General features: G+C 37.9%; 1 protein-coding gene across 1 annotated transcript in view; it reads right to left on the bottom strand.

Annotated features, from left to right (window-relative positions):
• The window catches only part of sntb1 (syntrophin, basic 1), an 88,013-nt gene that overhangs the window by 17,104 nt on the left and 48,153 nt on the right, over positions 1–22,756 (bottom strand). The window contains exons 6-7 of the mRNA XM_057834593.1: positions 21,157–21,353; positions 3,753–3,982 (exon numbers count right to left, since the gene is read on the bottom strand). Coding sequence (XP_057690576.1) covers positions 3,753–3,982; positions 21,157–21,353 — 427 coding nt within the window. The remainder of the gene's footprint in view (positions 1–3,752; positions 3,983–21,156; positions 21,354–22,756) is intronic.

Raw genomic sequence — 22,756 nt, 5'->3', positions numbered from 1 at the left:
GTATTGCATCGTTTGTTTTAGGTGGTATTTCTACAAGATAGTTAAGGGCTGATATCTTGCAGGCAAGGATTGTTGTGTCCCTTGATCTTAAATTGACTACTTTTTAAGTTTTGATTTCTCTCTAAACTTTTACCTATTGTTACTATTTTTCATCCGTCCACAAGATGTCACTATTGTAACTCCGGACTCTCCAGTTTTTCTTTGCTCTTGCTATGTGCACTTGGCTCCCCTAGTGGTGACTTACTGGAAGCAGCCAGCAAAAAGAACATTACTTTAGTTGGAAAAGAATCCTTGAGGTTTACAGACGCTACACACCTCCTCTGCACGCCACATCGTTGGGAACCCATGATAAAACAAAGTCTGTAAGTTTCCACGTTTTAACAGAGGGTCTGATATCATTTCGGGGGTGTTTATTCTGTTACTTTTTTGTCATTTATGTGAAGCGAAGCAACACGTTTTTGTGCTAAACTAAATTAGCCACTTCATTTGATTTGCTCATAACGGAGCTAGTCTTCATGTGGCTTCTCCTTCATGGTGTTCAGCAGCTGGTCGGTGGTCAGGGCATCGAAACTAGAATCGAAACTTTTAAAAAATTGAATGGTTCCGGGTAAACCGGAGTGTTAGTCCCGGATCGCATCGATGCTCAATGCCCAACCCTAGTAATAATTCCAACATTTAGTGTGTTTTCGTCAACGATGATGACAACGAAAATATTTCATGAACGAACAATTTTTTCATGATGAAGACATCACGATGACGCGCTAAAAATGTGTCTTAGGAGACTAAAACATAATGAGATAGATGCCAGTTGTCGTCTGACGACACGAGAACGAGATGAACATTTGCCATGGTTTCTGTCATAAATTCACAATGTGTGATATTTTCTTATTGTATGTTTAGTTAGCAGGCATTTAGCAGTGTTTGGTCATGTCACTCGTGTGACGTGCTGCGCCTCCCCCCCACCCCCGAGTCCCCTGTATCACACACAAGCTTACTCACTGAGTAAGCCTGTGCCTGTTCCAGGCTCCTTTTGTGAAATGTATGTGTCAGGTGTTGCTTGGTAAGTTTTGCTTTCTTATCTTGGCTAGATATGCAATGTTGCTTCAGCCTTAAAATATCTGTGCTGAGTGATCACCACACACTAAACTAACTACCGTAAATTTCGGACTATTAGCCGCTGCTTTTTTCCTTCTCTTTGAATCCTGCGGCTTATAGTCCAATGCGGCTTATTTGTTGATTTTTTGGGGGTTAATAGGTAACACTTTATATGACAGCGGCATTATAAGACCGTCATAATTGTGTCATGACACTATCATGGGCATTACTGAATGCTTATGACGGATGTCATTAGGTGTCATGTAGCAAATTATGTCACTAACTCCGTTTATGTCCAGTTTGGCGTTCAAAATTGAGCTAATTTGCCAGATAACACTAAATTCCAATCCCTCATAGGCATTCACTATTGCTTATGACAGCGTTATGTCATACTTATGATTGTCTAATGACAGTCTTATGGCGCCACTGTCAAATAAAGTGTTACCAAATACCAAATAAAGTGTTACCAAATACCATAACTAGTAATTAATGAAACAACTGGAACAGTAACTGAAGAATTAGCACAGAACATGAATTTTGATTGTTATTTACATCTGTAGCGCCGCAATGCATGCTAGGAGGCATGTTGGACAACAACAGTGTTGACAGCAGGTGGCAGCAGAGGTTGATTGTCTCTCCCAAGGGAGCAGTGATGGCCAAATGAAGCTTCTTTAAGCAATGACGCTTCCAAGGTTCATGGTGGTTCATTTGGTCATATGCTGCCACTGTCAAATGAAGTGTTACCGGATGATATCTTTTGGTGTAAATACCTCATAATACAGTGACGACAGCTGCGGCTTATAGTCCAGTGCGGCTTATCTATGAACAAATGCGGTTTTCGTCTCAAATTTGGTGGGTGGCGGCTTATAGTCAGGTGCGCCTTATAGTGCGAAAATTACAGTAGTAGCGTTAGCATTAGCATTTGACACAGTGACTTTGTGTCTTAAAACATTTTGGAAAACATTTTACATACAGTTTGCGGCGTCCAGGTGAGTTTAATTAATTGCAAATAATGTGCTATTTTCCTGCTGAGTGTGTATAATCATTATGAAAATGGTGATAACCTTGTAGACGCTAGAGTTTATGCTGTCTGTCATGTTTCTTGGAAATTGTTGGAAACCTTTAATTTATTTATTCATGGACTAACACCTTTTAAGTTTATAGACGAAATTAATTTGAGAATTGTCGACTAAAACTAGACGCAGACGAACATATTTTGAAATTACCAAAATATGACTTTTAGACTAATAAGTATTTTCATCCAAAAGACTAAGAATAAGGCGAAAATTAAAATAGCTGCCAAAAACAACGCTGGTGTAAAATCCAATTTTTAGAATATATTAACGATTTAGTGTTTTAGATTGTCCTTAGTTGAAAATTTCTGTGTATTTTAAACATTTCAAAACACTAAACATACACCCATAGGCGTTGAATCTGTGTTTATAGTGCTAAAGCTATATAATAACCGTAATGGTGGTGTGCTTTTATGGATGGACTGTGGTGTTATATAACATTGTTTATTGTTTTGGGAAAAAAATATGCAGAGCTTTATTGAGTAATGATTTATTATTTAGGTTTGATGACTTTTCTTTTAAAATAATAATTGGGGCTTCCTCAAGTATTTTTTTCATTTATTTCATTCAGCTCTTCCGCCTGAATACTTTAACACTAATAGCATTGTACTAGTGCTTAGAATGACTAAGTGGAAGTTACTGAAGCATTATAGCACAACGATGATCGCGTACTGCATGAAGCCACATTCTTCTTTCATCACCTCATCCTTCAAATATACTGTAGCCAATATGCAGACCTTCAGTCTAATTTTTCAGATCACTATTTTGGTTTGGTCCAGTGCATATGCCACTGCAGGGGGAGGTAAACAGTCAAGTGCGGAGACAAAATTAGAAACAGACTGTGTATGTGCCAAATAACAACAGTAATGTCAACTTGATGAAGAAAAGGCCCAGCAGATTTGTCTTTTAAAAGTTGAGCTAATGAGCCAAATCCACAAGTACCTTGGGAGTTTTAGGAAGCTACGTTGACAACAAAATTTCTCCTTGTAGCCAACAGAGTGTTTCCGTTTAAACTGAGCTGTAAATAGTGAGTGAGAAATGTTTATCCAAATAGAATGTCTCAGCTTACATTAGATAAACCCCATAATCCAAGAGGGTAGTTAATTTAGTCCCTTTAAGCATTTCAATGCTGTCTTTCTGAAAACTCTAAATCAGTCTTGGAACTGAAACCAACATTAATATTCATGATGTTGTTAAATGTTAAGGTGGTGAAAAAAGTGACAGTTTCCAAAGTGAAAATGCCAACATTTCATAAAGAACTGGCCGTTTTGTTAGTTTGACTGTAATTGGTCCTGACTTTTTGGAGAAAGGAATAACCTCCACTTGTTAGGCTGTGGTTTAAACTGATTAAAAGTCTAACCACACGGGACGGACTGTTGGCTGCTGTTGATTTTATTCCAGGATATACTCTGTGATGATGGGCTGGAATTTTCCAGTGAATTACTGGTTGTACAAGAATACATAAACATACTGAAGTAGCGATATCAGCCAATTATGAACAAGTCAAGCCTGTAAATCATCACTTGTATCCCTGTTACATCTAAATTTGTCATTTTCTGTTTTAAAAGAGAGGACAAAACTCACAATCTCCCCCTCCTTTCCTCCAAAGTCCAGGAATAGCATGCGAACGCCATCATCCGACGACATCCTCAGTTTTTCATAAGGGTAGGACAGGAGCACTCGTTTTTTGGTCGGCGTATGACGTCGACCCTCGTCACCGTTCTCGCTGTCTCGAAGTTTGTGTTCAGCCAACACGGAGAAGCCCTGCTCGTAATCGATCACCAGCCGGCACTCCTGACCGAGGTAAAGACAACCTGAAACAACCGTTGATAGTGTTTATTAGCTGGTCAGTATTCACCCCTCCTTTTGCATTTTATGCGAATGATAATTGATAGAATACATTGAAAGCATACATCTGTTAAAAGAGGAGTTCATGCCTCAGCTGGGGGTTTGTGCTTTGCTTTTTTAAAGAATTACATATGGCCATTCTTCTGTCATCCATCACTCAGTATCTAGATTAAAGTGTGTACTTTAAAAACCAAGAGCTAAAGGAAAAATGTATGATCCTAGATACCTTAAGCTATTTGGTTGAGCTATGGTCTTAAAAATGTAGCTGAGATAAGACCGTAATCCCTAAGGTTTAAAAGAATGAACTATAGCATCTTGACAAGGGGCATTTACCCATTCAACCTTTAACCACAGCAACCTTAGCCATTTTGTGCAGGAAATGCTTCAAAGGTAAATTGGATTCTTGGTCTGCCAAAGAGGAAATAATCCTTTAATACTAAAGAAATTGGATGGGAAACCTTGGGACCTGTGCCACATCCCATTGAGCTCCCAATTAACATGTACCGTATTTTCCCGACTATAAGGCGCACTGGAGTATAAGGCGCACCTTCAAAGAAGGGCCTATTTTAAAACTCTTTCCATATACATCTAGAGCGCATTTCATTATAAGGCGCAGTAGTAGTAGTGGTTGGGGTTGTGTAATGCATCCCCTAGATGGAGCTGTGCTGAAGTGAATGTCATGCCATGGTTAACTTGTATTGATCCATATATAATAGGGGTGCGACAAAATATCGAAATGGTGATTTAACCGAAAGGTTATCGATATGCGCCTGCCAAGAATCAAAATATCACTTTAAAAAGGTATATTATAACAAAAAAAAAAAGAACCAACAAGCTGCTACCACAATCCTCCACCATAATAGTGTCTCAGTTAACTCTATGTCACCCATGGATGGCGCTCGATTCTCAATCTATTCAGACTGAGAGGGGAGAATGAGCGTTCGATTATTTTAAATCAGATCATTCACAGTCACTTTTTCCGATTTTCGGGGCATTTACAGGTCACTTTCTGTTGAGTTGAAACACTGCCTATTCTTTTGGGAGATCCCCGGGTCACTTCCTGTTCTGTAACCCAAAATCAACAATAAGCGACCCATAAAATGCCCCCAAATCAACAAGAAGTTGAAAAAAATTAACTCGTTGCCTATCACTGGCTGCCGCTGATGGCCATAGACGTTCAATCCGTTTGAAGTGGGAGGCAGCAAATGAACAAAGGTTCATTCGCTGCCACCCTCCCAGTTCAAATGGATTGGACGTCTACTTGTGATAAACTCATTCCAATTCACAGAAGCTTGTTTTTCTGTTTATTAGTTGTTTTGTAGAATATCCTAGAATGATTTTCTGACCACTTGTATCGATAATGGTTGTATCGCCATATCGTGAGCTTTGTATCGCAATTCGTATCATATATAAGGTATGAAGAGGTTCCCACCCCAAAAATACAGTGGTATGAAAAAGTATCTGAACCTTTTGGAATTTCTCACATTTCTGCATGAAATCACCATCAAATGTGATCTAATATTTGTCAAAATCACACAGATGAAAAAACTGTCTGCTTTAACTAAAACCACCCAAACATTTATAGGTTTTCATATCTTAAGGAGGATAGTATACAAACAATGGCAGAAGGGGGAAAAAAATAATTAAATGAACCATCATATTTAATATTTTGTGCCTCCCTTAGCAGCAATAACGTCAACCAGACGCTTCCTGTAGCTGCAGATCAACCTGGCACATCGATCAGGACTAATCATGGCCCATTCTTCTCTACAAAACAGCTGTACTTCAGTAGATCATTGTCTTGTTGCAGCATCCATCCTCTTTTTAGCTTCAACTGTCTGACAGACATCCCCAGGTTTTCTAGCAAAACATCCTGATAAACTTTTGAATTAATTCTTCCATTAATGATTGCAAGTTGTCCAGGCCTTGAGGCAGCAAAACAGCCCCAAATAATGACGCTCCCTCCACCATGATCATGGTGGGGATGAGGTATTGATGTTGGTGAACTGTTCCATTTTTCATCCATACATGACTTTGTGTGTTACTCCCAAACAATTCATCTTTGGTTTCATCAGTCCACAAAATATTTTGCCAAAACTTCTGTGGAGTGTCTAAGTACCTTTTTGTGAACATTCAACAAGCAACAATATTTTTTTACACAGCAGTGGCTTCCTACGTGGAGTCCTCCCATGAACACTTCTTGGCCATAGTTATACATATAGTTGATGGGTGCACAGAGATATTGGACTGTGCCAGTGATTTCTGTAAGTCTTTAGCAGACACTATAGTTTTTTGTTTTTTTTTTTTACTTCTCTGAGTATTCTGCACTGAACTCTTGGCATCATCTTTAGTGGACAGCTACTTCTTGGGAGAGAAGCAACAGTGCCAAACTCTCTCCATTTGTAGAAAACATCTCTGACTGTCAACTGATAAACATCCAGACTTTTAGAGATGGTTTTGTATCCTTTCCCAGCTTTATACAAATCAACAATCCTTGATCGCAGGTCATCAGAGAGCTCTTTTGACTGAGCCATGATGCACATCAAGACAATTCTTACCAGGTGTGTGTTTTATAGTGGGCAGGGCAGCTTTAAACCACTGATCAGTGACCGGGCACACAACTGACTTGGAATGTTTGGTAAAAATAGGATTTTAATTGCTCTTTGGGTCTCTATAGGCAGAGGATTCACTCACTTATTTTTCCCCCCTGCTGTCATTGTTTGCATGCTGTCCTCATTAAAATATGAAAACCTATAAATGTTTGGGAGGTTTTAGCTGAAGCAGACACTGTTTTTACATCTGTGTGATTTTGACAAAGATCAGATCACATTCGATGGTGATTTTATGCAGAAATGTGAGAAATTCCAAAAGATTATAATACTTTATAAGGCACTTCGGATAAGGCGCACCGCTTTCTTTTAAGAAAATTTAAGGCCCTTAGGTGAGCCTTATAGCCTGGAAAATACGGTACTCATGACATTGGACCATGGAAACTTTAAAGTTGTTGGAAAAAATGCCCCTGCAAAATTAAGTGGGTGCTTGCCGATAAGTACATCATCCAATTGTCTCAATCGTCATACAAGTGTATTAAAAAAAAAAAAAAAGTTTAACTGCTCTTAATAGTAAACACTCATCATAAAAAAAAGCCACTCATGACTTTCTGTATCTTATTCAAGCAACACTCATTTCTATAAAATAGAAGAAGTAACATTTGGGGAAAGGAGAAAAATTTAATGCAAATGCACAGAAAATATTCCGTCTTTGCTTTGTGCCGAATGTAATAAACATAACTCCTCCGTGTTTCACAGTTTGTGCAGTATTTGTTTGTGGTTATTTCAGTAAAAATTATGTTTTTTTTGTTTTGTTTTGTTTTGTTTTTTTAATGAAAAGCTGTCAACATTTCACGGTTAACCAAGAATAAACTTCTACTATAAAAGAACACAAACGGGGGAAAAAAACGGTGGCGAATACAGGTAACATTGTGTGCTTGTCAAGTTTGCTTGCCACTGTCTTTTAATTGACAGCTTTGAATGTGGTTTTGTCAAATACTCCCAGCTCAATCCATTCATCCATGTGCTATAGCGCTTGTCCTCATTAGGTTTGCTGTAACTCATACCAGCTGAAACTTGGCAAGAGGCTCAGTACACTCTGGACTGGTTGCCAGCCAATCGCACCACCAACCCAAAAAAAAAAAAAAAAAAAACATTCACACTCAGTTTCACACCTATGGACAATTCAGTCTTTAATGAACCTAACATGTTTTTGGACTGTGGGAGGACGCCAAAGTTCTCCCGATGAAATGTGGTTACAATGCACACTCTGCACATTACCACTAAACAGGCCTTCAGGCTACGGAAAATTGGTTGAGAAATATTCTGCTTGATGCTAAACTTATATCTACTGTAGTTCACCTGCTTCATAGAGGCAACCAAAAGCCACTTAAAAAGCTGTGTAATCTATCATACAGACTCATTTTATGTGGTATTCTTATTTGCCATGTCATATTAACAGTGACAGATTATTTGCTGGATGCAGCATCATTTATCTAATCTGTAGCACTTGTCACTCCCTGGTGCTTTTTTTAACGCGCTGTTTAATTTACACATCACAACATTGTGTGTTTACATCACATCTGTTTGCCTGCCAAGCAGTGAAATCAGGATGTTTTTCATTCTCATTATTTGAAAGTCTTGAGGTCGGTTTTTTTTTTTTTTTTTTTCTTAAACAGAATAAGCGTCTTTCTCTTGACATCATTTCCTCTATTGAGCGGCATGTTTGGGCAAAGAAAGGACAGAGAGCCTTAGGCAAGTTATTATCTCGCCATTGTTTACTGATAGCCTGAAAAAGACATGTTTACTGTTTGTGTGTGTGTGTACAGGGAGAACACTGTTACATGGCTGTGTGTGCACTCATGCATGCATCCAAGTATGTGTGTTACTGCTCCCTGTAGCCTGGCTTGGGCATCTTTTGTCTGACAAGATTGTTGATTTTTTTTCCCTTGTTGATGGTAAAAAAAATCATGACGCACTAAATCTTATCCTTATCCAGCCTCTCTGTTCTCCAATCGAGTGCATTGCATTATGATTGAGTGAATAATTTAGGGGGAAAATATATCTTTAAGTTTTCACGGTTTTCATCTATTAATAGCACTTTAAAATGACAACAAGACTGGATCACAATTACAATCACTACCTATGAATTAAGCAATTCATAAGTAGCAAACCCTACTCGACTGGGGCCATGTCCACACGTAGCAGGGTTTTTTTTTTTTTTTTTTTTTTTAAACGAGGATTCTGCCCTATAACGTCGGGGAAAAATAATTGCGTCCACACCTGCACGTTTGTGTAGGAAAAAAAAGAAAACTTCCGCAGCCAACCGCTATCATTCATTTTTAAGTACATTCAAAACAATAAAATAATTGTCCAAAATACCCACTATTCAATAAGAAGCACAGCAAGAGTTTGTAAAAAAAAAACATGGAAGCAAAAAAGCGCCTGTTTAATATACTCCAAATGTAAAAATTAGTAGAGCTGAAACGAATATTCGGGCAACTCGAGTAACTCGAGTTTAGAAACTGATCCGAGTAATTTTATCCACCTCGAGTAATCGTTTATTTTGACAGCTCTAAGCATCATGTTTTGCTCGGACTAATTTTAATGCAGGACAACGCGCTGATGTCACGTGCGTAGAGGAAGAAAAAAAAAAAAAAAAACTTACTGCAGCCGACAGCCGCTACAAACGCCACCGAAGTTGCTAAATACTAGCCCGCACGATGCTACATTGGTAGCAGGTAGCGTCTGATGAGTCTCATAGAGATCACATGTATGTTGAACTAGATGCGCAATGACAGACTCGGCAGCGTTAGTAAACAGCCGCCATCTTAAAGCAGTAGAGCGCTAAGCGCTAATAAAGAGCGCTAAGCGCTAATAAATAAGATTAACGTTACTGTCACTAGCTCACGTAACGTTAGCCTAACCCTAACCTGGTGCAATCAAAGAACAATCAATATCTTCAGCTACATCATGATTACTCAAATTTAACAGGGACTTTTGTTATAATTGTATGTAGCACTTTTGGCAATTTCTATCGTGTCTTGATAGCTGCACTTCATGGCACTTCAGCTCGCAATTCAGTTTGACTTGAAGGTAGTTCGTTAGTGTGTCCAATTATAAATTAAAAAGGTCAATTGATAAAATTAACTTACCAATGCAATCTTTGAGTCAGGGAACATTTCTTTTTCTAACTCTGTGAAGTGATCAACAAATTGCAGGCAAATTATGTTCAGCAACAAACTGGCAGAATAAAATCTCCGCTTTCGTCACTTTTCATTCTGCAGACTTCATCTTTATGACCAGTGTTGTTAATCTTACTTTTAAAAAAAGTAATTAATTACAGTTACAAATTACTTCTCTCAAAAAGTAATTGAGTTAGTAACTCAGCTAGGCATGTGCCGGTTACCGGTTTCACGATTTACCGGGGTGTGAAAACGTCGCGGTTTCAAAACCACTAAAATTTCCCGTCAGACCGTAGTACGGTATTCGCTATTTTTCTTGTGTCAAAAATGCAGCCAGAGGCGGCTTGGCGCAGCAGCGCTCACCCCCTCCCGTTTGTTGCTGTGTGTGAAAGTGACGCTATCGGCTAGCCAGCCAGCTAACCCAAAAACAAATACTCCAAACATAAGGCGTACTGTTCTTCAATTTATTGAGCTCTCAAATCGTGGTAAGTGTAATATACAAAACGAATACATTTAAAATGTTGTACAATTAGATTTTTCCATGTGAGTAGCTTCAACAGATTAGCACCATGGAAAAAGTTCGCCAAAAACAAAACACACATTTTCCTTTCAAATTCAATATACAAACAAACTAAAATCTTACAAAGATGACTGTTAGCCTAGGCTTAGGTGGGAGAGCAACTTCGTTGAGTGTGACAGCCGCAGAGTGAGAAAACAAGCTTGATTCGCTTGAATGAAGGGGAAAAATTTTATAGACCCTACCCACGTGACGTCACAACTCCGCTCTCCTGAATGGTACCACCCAATTGTCCGTGAAAACATAGTGTTAACCTGTTACGGCTACGTACATTCCTCCTATTTACGGCGTGTTTTTCTGCTCCTTAACATTAATAATCAAAATGGTGAAGGCGTGTGTGGCTGTTGGTTGCACTAACAGAGAAGATGGAAGGAGAGACTTGAAGTGTTACCGTATTCCGAGGGATCCAAAGAGGAGAGCGAAATGGACGGCTGCAATTCGACGTGAAAACTGGGCACCAAAAAATCACCACAGACTATGTAGTAGTCATTTTATATCCGGTAAGATGCATTTAAGATATACTTAGAGGGTTTTGGGCTGACAAATAACCACAATTAAGATCATTGCTAGGCTAATCGCCGACAACATACACGTATGTATGTAGTGAGAGTGCTATCGCAAAACCATATAAACATTAAAAGCCTTAACTCCATTGACAAACGACATGAAATACATTAGACTTGACAGTGGATGTTAGCAATAACAAAAGATTTTGAATTGAAAATTTCGTAACTCACCTTTCCAAGCACAAGATAGATTCCTGCCGAATTTTCGTGGACGAGGACCTGTTTCACCCAACCAGCAACGAAGTATTTATAAGCCTCCAAGCTCTTGAAGTTTTTCAAATTTTCGTGAGAATAGGCTGATTTTGTGTGGACAAGATAATTGTAAATATCAGCGTAGCAGATGTCAGGCAGACAGGGCAAAGACAGTGGGTCGAAAAACATCGATTTGGGCATCAAATATGGATCTGGCGACTGTATAGAACGAAGCTTTTCCACATAACGCCAATTATGCAACACATCCAGTGAGTTTACGGCATCAGAAAGCACCGGGTCTTCCATGAAATGCATTTTAAATTCCTCGATCAATTGAAACCAATGCTAATACAGAGACAAAATGACGGACAAGTGGGCGGAACCATACAGCGAGCACGTTGTTTTGTGACGTCGGTGGGTAGGGTCTATAGCGTCAAAGATCGCTAATTGCGGAAGATGATCTTGCCCTAAGCACAAATCCACGTTCGCTGGATCAAGGAGAGGTCTCACTCCCAATGTTTAAAAAAAAATTTTTTTTTTTTTTTAGATGAAACCTTTCCACAACAATATTGACATTTTAACTAACTTATACATTTTTAACTAACTTATGAATTCTTTATGTTCTTTTTAACACAAAGGCATGACATCATGTAGACTAGAGTTGACACAGTGGCTGAAAATGGTGAAACTTCACTTAAGCTTTTCCACCCTAAACAAAAGTCATGCAGTATAAATTTTTTAAAAATTTTATTCAGAAGTGTTTTTGCTTTTTTATAGAAATTATTTTGTTCTTGCTCTAATCTTGAGCAACTTGAGCTGTGGCTGTGAGTATAGTCTATGTTATATTTAGTTTTATTTTATTTAAAATATTTTTTTATTGATAATGTATTTATTTCAACAATATATTCATGTTCCAATTTGCAACTATGGTCTGAAAAAAAAAATCCTGTTCAATGGAAAAAAGTTATTTTTTTTAACCCATACATCTCAAAATTTTTTGGAGCTACAATTGCAATACCGTGATACCGTGAAACCGCGGTATTTTTGCTCACGGTTATTGTACCATCAAAATATCATACCGGCACATGCCTAAACTCAGCTACCTGAATGTAAGAGTAATTTGTAACTTGGCAACATAATTGGTGTTACCTTTCATGGTTTTTTTTTTGTTTTGTTTTTTTTTTTCATTAAAAAAAAAAAAAAAAAAGTAACCTTTGCTATGTTTGGAAGTCATTTAATTTTGTGAATTAAATGTTAAAGTTGTTAAAATTGGTCCCGTTTTTGCATTAGTTCCCTTCTGTCTACTTTCGACTAGGGCTGTCAAACGATTAAAATTTTTAATCGAGTTAATTACAGCTTGAAAATTAATTTATCGTAATTAATCGCAATTAATCGCAATTCAAACCATCTATACAATATGCCATATTTTTCTGTAAATTATTGTTGGAATGGAAAGGTAAGACACAAGATGGATATATACATTCAACATATGGTACATAAGGACTATTTTTTTTTTATTATAACAATAAATCAACAAGATGGCATTAACATTATTAACATTCTGTTAAAGCAATCCATGGATAGAAGGACTTGTAGTTCTTAAAAGAAAAATGTTAGTACAAGTTAGAGAAATTTTATATTAAAACCCCTCTTAATGTTTTCATTTTAATAAAATTTGTAAAATGTTCAATCAAAAAATAAACTAGTAGCCCGCCATCGTTGATGTCAATAATTACTTACACAATGCTCATGGATGTTGAAGCCTATAAAATCAGTCGCACCCAAGCGCCAGCAGAGGGCGGCAAAACTCCATAAAACACAACAAGTGAGCGTTTCACTGTGTACTGTCATTTAAATCTCTATGAGTGGGGCATCTGTGTTAATTGCGTCAAATATTTTAACGTGATTAATTTTTAAAAATTCATTAACGCCCGGTAACGCGATAATTTTGACAGCCCTACTTTCGACATGTGAAAGTTTTAAAACTGTTTCATCATTTAAAGATAGATTAAAGTCAATATTTTGCCGATTTAGGAGTATTTTAGGAAAAAAGTTACTTAGGTTCGCTAGGAAGGTTCACTACAACAGAGCCTTTCTGAGAAGTCTACTGCTTTGAGATGGCGGCTGTTTACTAACGCCTCCGAGTCTGTCATTTAGCATGTAGTTCTATATGCATGTGATATCTAGGCGTAGATTGTAGGCTGTCGGCTACAGTCAGTAAATATTGGAGACATATAGCCTAGCATCGTGTTTGCTACAGCGTCACAACAAACAATCTTCTCTCTCCGTGTCTCTGACTTTTCTCGCGTCATTCAACCAACGTAGTAACGCACAGTAACGCACATTGTGTCATTGCCGAAACGGTGACAAAATCTGAACGGAGAAAAAAAAACGTAATGCAAGAAAAACGTACAGATTTTGAACGTACGGCGTACACATTTAAAAATCAGTGCTCACTTGTACAAATTACGCCGAAACCGTACAACTTGACAGGTTGCTTGCTGCGCCCCCTCCCCTCCTCGACTCACCATTGTGTCTTCTCCAGTCTCCATGCAGGCTTGCACACAGGTAAGATTTGTTTTCTTATCTTGGCCAGAAAGAATATGCTATTCATTGCTTTAGCCTTTAAGGTCTGTGCTGAGTGATCATCACGCACTAAATGTAAGTCGTAGCATTCGATTAGCATTCGAGTTCGCATTATGCTAATGCTAACGGCGAGCATCCTCTTTAACTCTCGGACAACTTTTTTTTTTTTTTTTCTTTTACATACAGTTCGTGGCGTTCAGATGTGTATAATTAATTAGAAATAATGTTTTCCTGCTGAGTGTGTATTATCACCAAGTTGGCGTTGTCCTTGTAGACGCTACAATATGTGCTTGTCTGTCAATGTTCATTCGAAATAGTTAGAAACCTATTTTTTAAAGTACATTTTTTAAATTTTCCAGATAAAAACATTTTTACTAAACGTCGACTAAAACTAGACAAAATCAGTCTTGAGTTTGTGTCAACAAAAACTAGACAAAGACAAACACTCTTTGAGATGACTAAAATATGACTGGTTAAATATTATAGATCAAAAGACAAATATGAAAATCAAAAGAGCTGCCAAAAACAACACTGGTCACCACCTGCGACAAAATATGTTTATAAATCATGTATGCGGCACGTGTTCGGAGACTTTTCATTCAGAGGTTTTGATGCCACTTCTAGTCCAAGTGTCTGTCTGTTTAACTTGTAAAATTTATGTTCCGTGATCTCAAGCTGTTATGTTAAATTTGCATTTCCAAGTTCCTACCTTTTGCTTAGTTTACACGCAATGCACTGAATGTCCTGCGTGGGAATGAGACGTACCAAGTTTAGCCTGTGATCTGCCAAAATGTCCTACTTGTGCGAAACACCCTACCAGAGGTGAATTTCTGACACCCAAAATACTACTGTGCACTTTCAGCTTATTTTGTTAAGATGCATGAAGGAAGAACATACTAAAAAAATGCCTTAAGAAAATACTTAAATGTAGTAATATCAAATAAGGGTGGCATACATACACTACATGACTAATGTGGCCAACAGATCAACACTCTGTTTTAAGGCTACCAAAAAAAATAAATAAATTAAAAAAAAAAATTTTTAAACACTTTAAAAAATGCTTAAAAGCTATGACAGAAAAACACGGCAAAAGTATTTTGAAGCAATTCAAATAGGATCCAATAAAAAAATAGTAGGTACTTGGTCCTTGCATGCGCAAGTGCGATGGGCATTGGTAGGACGTCTCACGTGGTCGGAAGGAATTCCAGAACACCAGAACCCATTTTGCATTTTGCCCCCGCAGTTAGTCAAAATTCTCTCAGACTATAGGAGGGAGTGAAAAGCCTCTATGGCATACTAACAATACTATACTGTAACAGAAGCAAACACCAAAAAACTTCTACCAGTGGTAGCTTGTCCGCCATGTTTTTTCTGTGCGGAAAGATTTGCATGTTTTCAAAATTCTAGCAGCAACAAAGTGCATCCAAAAAAAAAAATTTTTTGAAAGTGTGACGGCTAGGTTTTAGCAGTGGTGGGTCACCACTCCTAAATGAATGTAAAAGAAACTGTCATGTTAATGATTTCTTTCTTCTACAATATTTAGGAAACAAATATAATTAGTTTATCGAGGGGCCACAAAAGTCAAGTGGTATGAGAGATAGAGATTAGGACATTAAACATATAATACCCAATGACTAAAAAAGGCTTTTACGTGACCAAAATGATTTTTACTCTCATGTTTCAGCATTAAAATGACATTAAATGTAGGTTGCACATTGATGATATTAGAACCCCACTGTGCTGCACTTAAGGCATCACAGCGGGTAGGTTATGGTAATTTTTAACTTCTGCTCCGAATAATATACATTTTCAAAAGCACTATAACTCACATAACCTTCAGGTTTCCTTGTCACGTAGCTGCTCATTACATTTAAATTCTATTTTCCAAAATGTCCTGCAGCTTCTGTATTTCTGTGGTGCTTGTGAAAGTACCATTTGCCAAAATCTGTTGTATATTAAAACACTAAAAAAACAGAAAATTACACTTAGAAGGTTAATTTAGTGAGACTCCGCTCACAGATTTGGGAGTATTGTTTACTAAAGGTGGGAATCTTTTGGCACCTAATGATTCGATTACAATTACGATTCAGAGGTTCTGATGTGATTATAAATCGATAATTGATGTTACCACCCCCCCGTGCTTTTAATGTTTTGTTCATTAGTTTCAAAATTGTTCAAAAATCCTCTCAGGCTAAACCAAACTAATATTTCAGTATCATGTTAACAGTTTAAAACAATAAATAAAATACTACATTCCCCATTCTGTATCAGCAGCTTTAAACTACATTCAATTAATTTAATAATGTGAATCAACCGTTAAAGTTGTTAAAATTCTCCCCTTAATCCATAATTTCCCTTCTGTCTACTTTCGACATGTCAAAGTTTTAAAACTGTTTCATCATTTAAAGATGAATTCAAGTTAAGATTTTGCCGATATAGGAGTATTTTAGATAAAAAGTTAATTAGGTCCGCTACAACAGAGCCTTCTAGAGAAGTCTACTGCTTTAAGATGGCAGCTGTTAACAACGCGGCAACTACTACACGGCAAGTCTTTCATTTTGCATCTAGTTCTTTTTACATGTTCTACCGGCCCCGTCGTCTGTCATTTTGCATCTAGTTCTACATATACGGTATGTGATATCTACTAGAGCCGTATGTGGCTGTATGTTTGTAGCAACTAGCAACTGGGCGTTGTTTGAAGCAGCTGTCGGCCGCAGTCAGGTATTATTGTTTTATTTATCTAGCGGCATGAGTTGAACATGATATTTACTTTCGGTCCGTTCCTCATTGCGTCCCGAAGACTGCGTTGACTGTGTTTTAGGTCTGCTTTACCTGGTATAATTCAATAATCAGAATTTGTAATTTTGTGAATCGTTCTCGAATCTTCCACAGCCGAATCACGAATAATCTCAGAAACGGAAATTTCGCACGCCTCTATTGTTTACATACATTTAAATAACACACAAATATATACAATATGTACATTCATATCGACACTGATCACAGCGAACTAACCAAATGTGGGCGAATTATAATCAGTGGTGACTGGAATGGGTATTAAAAAGTGGCTATCTAATCCATATTTTCAACCTCAAATGAATAGGGCTGCATGTAAAAGGAGAGTACAAGATACCAGAGAAAGCCCTCTAGTGAGGATGTGTGATACATGTACAGTGGTATGAAAAAGTATCTAAACCTTTTGGAATTTCTCACATTTTTGCTTAAAATCACTATCAAATTTTATCTGATCTTTGTCAAAATCACACAGATGAGAATAAAGCATCTGCTTTAACTAAAACCACCCAAACATTTATAGGTTTTCACATTTTAATGAGGATAGCATGCAAACAATGACAGAAGGGGGGAAAATAAGTAAGTGAACCCTATGCTTAAGGAGACTTAAAGAGAAATTGAAACCAATTTTTACCAAACATTTTAAATCAGCTGTGTGCCAATCACTGATAAGTGGTTTAAAGCTTCTCCGCCCACTATAAAACACACACCGGTTAAGAATTATCTTGATGAGGAGCATTGTCTGATGTGCATCATGGCTCAGTCAAAAGAGCTGTCTGAAGACCTGCGATCAAGGATTGTTGATTTGTATAAAGCTGGGAAAGGATAAAAAAAACATCTCTAAAAGTCTGGATGTTCATCAATCGACAGTCAGAGAAGTTGCTTACAAATATAGAGAGTTTGGCACTGTTGCTTCTCTCCCAAGGAGTGGCCTTCCACCAAAGATGAAACCAAGGGTTCAGCGCAGAATACTTAGACAGGTAAAAAATTACCCTCGAGTGTCTGCTAAAGACTTACAGAAATCACTAGCACAGTCCAATATCTCTGTGCACACATCAAATGTATGTAAAACAATGGCCAAGAATGGTGTTCATGTCGTGACTCCACGGAGGAAGCCACTGCTGTCTAAAAAAAAAATTGTTGTTGTTTAATGTTCACAAACAGGCACTTGGACACTCCACAGAAGTTTTGGCAAAATATTTTGTGGACTGATGAAACCAAAGTTTTGTTTGGGAGTAACACACAACGTCATGTGTGAAGGAAAAATGGAACAGGTCACCAACATCAACACCTCATCCCCACCATGAAGTATGGTTGAAGGACCGTCATTATTTGGGGCTGTTTTGCTTCCTCAGGGCCTGGACAACCTGCAATCATTAATGGAAGAATGAATTCAAAAGTTTATCAGGATGTTTTGCAGTAAAACCTGAGGCCGCCTGTCAGACAGTTGAAGCTAAAAAGAGGATGGATGCTGCAACAAGACAATGATCCAAAACACAGAAGTAAATCAACTTCAGAATGGTTTTAGAAAAACAAAATACACGTTCTGGAGAGGCGAGGTTAAAGTCCAGACGAGAGATGATGTGACATGACCTTAAGATAGCGATTCATGCCAGACATCCCAGGAATCTGACTGAACGACAGCAGTTTTGTAGAGAAGAATGGGCCAAGATTAGTCCTGATCGATGTGCCAAACTGATCTGCTGCTACAGGAAGCATCTGGTTGAAGTTATTGCTGTCAAAGGGGGGAGGGTAGGGGGGGGGGGCACAAAATATTAAATGTGTTGGTTCACTTACTTATTTTTCACCCTTCTGTCATTGTTTGCATACCATCCTAATTAAAATATGAAAACCTATGAATGTTTCTGTGGTTTTAGTTAAACCACAGTTTTTTTTATCAGTGTGATTTTGACAAAGATCAGATCACATTTGCTGGTGATTTTATGCAGAAGTGTGAGAAATTCCAAAAGGCTCCGATACTAATTCATACCACTGTACGTAATGTGAGGAGTATGCATGCAAAAAAGTAATTTTTCGAGATGCCTTGTTGATATTTGCACAGTCAAATGTTATGGAACTTTTACTAAGACTGGTGGAGATTAAAACAACAATACAACCTGAATTCCAATTACCAGGAAATGTTTGTCCTCATTTTGTTGAACACTAGGTTTAATTTAAATTGACAAATTCATTTCCTGAACAGGATTTTCACATTCAATCTTTTTTTCAGTTATCCTCAAAAAACAATCATGTCACTGAAATCTTGTGAATTCCTTTATAAGCATTCACCACTACCACCTACCTAATGTAATTGTCCACAGGCATTTAACATTTATATCGTGAGTGTTTCATTTTAATCCAAAACATTTAAAATGCTAAGTGACCCAGTAATTTAGAGAAGGAGATTATTTACCAGGGTCTTTTTTTCATGACCAGAATTAATTCTTTACATATTTATTTTCTTGGTAAATAATTTACTTGAAGCCAGATTACTTTAAAGAAGCAGCTGTTTGTTTTGCAGTTATTTCCCACAAAAACATGATAAGGAGTTTTTGTTAACCTTTGTGTGAACCAACAAAAATCAATAAATGCGGGTAGAAAAGAATATCGATTCTATGACTGCTACAAAGCATTTCTCTTCGTCTAGACAGCATTTAGTCATCGTGCTAAATGCCATTAAGAAAAGTCACATTTCCCCCCAGCTAAACGTGACACGCACATAACGTTTGCGGTAACGACCCTTTCAATATTTGAATGTGTCAACCGTGGACGTGATTGAAAACTTTCGTCCCGGATAACAGAGTGCCAAAGACAATGTAGATGGACTTTGTGGTGATAAATGATGCAGAAATGACAGTAACAAAGAGGATGACAAGCTGGCATCGGGCAGACTTCGATGCTGCATGAAAGAGGGGGGTCTCAAGTGAAACTTGGCACTGTGTATGAGTTAGGACTGGTGAGGGGAGGGCGTGGGGTGCTGAATCCATGGGAGACGTGCAGTTCCCAGGACATTTTGCGCAGGGAGAGAAAAGGGAGGCAAAGGCAGAGATGGGGGAGGGTGTTCTGTTGGAATTCCCTTGACAGTCGATACACAATTACAAACACACAGAAAAAATGCTGTTCTCGTCTATAAATAGCGTGTAAACATCTTCCATATGGTGCTCTTCTACCTTCTGTGGATGTTTGTGTTGACATTCTGCTTCATGAGCTTGATTTAAGACTTACTTTGAGGCCCGCGGCACTTCAGGCTTTGCGTTATGCGTACGCTTGCCTTCTCAGTGCACTATATGTTCTGGTACAGCATGCCTCAACACATCTGTGGAAGTGCCACAGGATTTTGCGCTGCGACCTGTGCAACTTATTGTTTTTCCTTTCTTGTACTTCTACATTTGTCAGCTGAACGGATGTACTGTATATCTCAGAGAGGATACCTGTTTAACGTGAGATCTGTGATAAACATACATACATGAACATAGTTCGACCTTGATTTATGAGTACCCCGATTTAAAGGCGGAGTTCAGAAATATTTACATTAGGCTTAATTTTTGAGTTAGCGGGGGTTTAATTAGTTTCTGAAGGTGGTTTCAACAAATTATGTGCAGTTTACTAGTCATTTTTTGCTAGTCAAGCGACCACAATAGAGAGGAGTGCTTAGACCACTCGTGCTCAGTCTGCCAAGTCTTGACTGACGGACGGCAACTTGGTGAAAAGTGCATTTATAGGCTGTGGAAACAGACAGAAGAAATGGGCGAAGGAAAGTTTTCACAAACTTCCTATGTTGAACGAGGAACAATATAAACTGTGGTTACTTGCTGCTGGCAATAACAAAAACACACCGGAGGGAAAAAAAAAATAAATTCTTAGTTGTTCATCAATGTATTCCTGCTCAACTGATTTGGTAAAATGTTTATAATTTCGATTTCTTCATTATTCTGTTCCATGTCAGAGAAATACTCATGCTGTTCAAACAAACAAAGCCATGTCGTGGTCAAAGAGTAAACAGTACAGTGCATCAGCGTGATTGAAAATCAGCGGTGAAAAAAAACAAGGTGAGATCACTCCGCCCTGCTTGCCTAGACAGCCTGTTCCCTGCAGAGCTGCTGGATTGGAATGTTGCTGTTTATACTAAATTTATTGCAATGGCTTTTAAAACCGTTAACCTGAAAACATAGGCCACACGAATGATTACATGGGTCATCGGTTATTCTCATGCGTGTATACAGTATGTTGTTTTTTATTGGCATGCTAAAATGGGACCATTGACTCGTGCTAGCTTAGCACTCCGAAGCCCTGCAACTAACAAAAACAAAACAAACTTCACAGAATTCATTGCAACCACCAACTAATTAAACCCCCGCTAACTCGAAAATTAAGCCTAACGTAAAAAAAATCTGGACTTCCTCTTTAAGCATTTTTCATTTTTTGGAGTCAAAGCATCTGCAATCACTCTCTAAACTACACTCCCTTTCCATCATTACACTTAATAAAATTAACTCATTTATATTTGGGTTTGGGATCAGTTGCATTTAAATACATCTAAATTTTGAAAATGTATTCAGCATAGTTTACGAAAAACTCAAAAGTGTAATACTGGTCATGGAGCGATTTACTGTCACCCTCTAAGTCAAGGAACGATAGTGTTCTGTATTCACGTACAGTATGTCAGTGTCAGTGTGAAGTAGCTGTACTCACTAGTACTGACTTCTTTGATCATCTCAGCTGAAGCGTGACAGCCGTTGACTATTTGTCGAGTCCACAAGGATAAATCCTTGCTGGTTTCAGCCCGGAAAAGATAAGTCTCAATTCCAAGGCGCGTGCCCGTCCGGGTGGCAAAAAAGAGCTCTGTGCCCGAGTATGGGGACCCCATGTCGGGCCCAGAGTGCACCAGACTAGAGGAGACACAAATATTCACATTGAACACACAGGGGAATCCAAAAGGACGAAAATGATATGTTCCGTGAAGCTAACTGACTTCTAAATTGTTTGCATTTTAGCAAATAGAAAATAAATAAATAAATAAATAAAAAACAAAGAAAAAATATGAAAGTGATGAATTTGCTCAAAGCTCCATTGTCTTCCACTATTTAAGCTTTAACTGTGACACTTTTGTTACATTTTAACAATTTCAACAATTTACTAAGAATTTCATTTTTTAAGCAAGTTACAAAGTCTGCCGAGGCTCTTTTTTTTTTAATTTTTTTTTAAATTTATGAGTTGAACATATTTTTAAACACACTTGATTAAAGTATGAGCTTTATAGAAACTGATGTTATTATCATTTAAGGCTTCCATGTCATGATGTACTTTACCAGAAAAGTCTACATTACATTCTTTGAGTAAGAAAGATACATGACTTCAACACAGTAAAGCATATTCTCAATACAAGTTTAGAGAAATACTTAAAGGGAACCACGGACGGAAAGACTTGTAGTTCTTAAAAGATAAATGTTAGTATCAGTTATAATAATTGGATATTCAAACCCCTCTTGATGTTTTCGTTTTTTTTAAATTTGGAAATTTAGTCAAACAACGGCGACATACTAGTTAAAGACGTAATGCAATCTAGGCGGTGACGTCACTGGGCAGCACTGCCGTACTTCCACAGGGTCACTCGTTAGCTACATAAACACGTCGTGGGTTCTGCCCTTCCAATTTGAACCCGGGTGGAAAAGTGATGTGCAGAACAGCACTGTCGAGATTTCACAAAACAAGAAGCAAAAGCAATTAAATGAAGGTCTCCAGCGAGATTCAAACCTGTGTTTCCTGTGCGACAGACGAGTGCGTAGACCATAGGACTATACTTCTGTTTGACGTTAGAGTCATGATTTTCCTTACAAAGCAATCGCAACCAACATTCGTTGTCTGTCTGTTCGGTAAAACCTGAAAGAAAAACGCAACTGAAAAGAAAGTGCGGCTGGGCTTGACCACGGAATTAGAAAATGCGACTCACTTCAGACAGCAAGCAGACAACAATAACATAGGGATTCCGTAAAAGGATTTACAAAACACATAAAAACAACATGCAATCGCGAAAAAGGAGACACAAAAAGGGTCCATGACAGTATGTCGAGATCAATAAATTAAAAAAAAATAAAAAAAATAAGAGAAAACCGCAATGAGAGGCAGACAAAAAAAAAAAACCAAGGCAATCATGCAACTAGCAACGAAGGGATATATAAACTGTCAAATGGCAGCAGGTCAATATCTTGGCAAGCTGCCGAGGATCGTTTAAAGTGAAGGGAATAGATACCTTCATCGCACACACCATATAATTGTTTGCATTAATCTAACA

This window comes from Corythoichthys intestinalis, chromosome 4, assembly GCF_030265065.1.
Source record: "Corythoichthys intestinalis isolate RoL2023-P3 chromosome 4, ASM3026506v1, whole genome shotgun sequence".
In the NCBI taxonomy this organism is placed as follows: Eukaryota; Metazoa; Chordata; class Actinopteri; order Syngnathiformes; family Syngnathidae; genus Corythoichthys; species Corythoichthys intestinalis.
The sequence above is the reverse complement of the archived record's forward strand: the minus strand, read 5'-3'. Positions and strand labels throughout refer to the sequence as shown.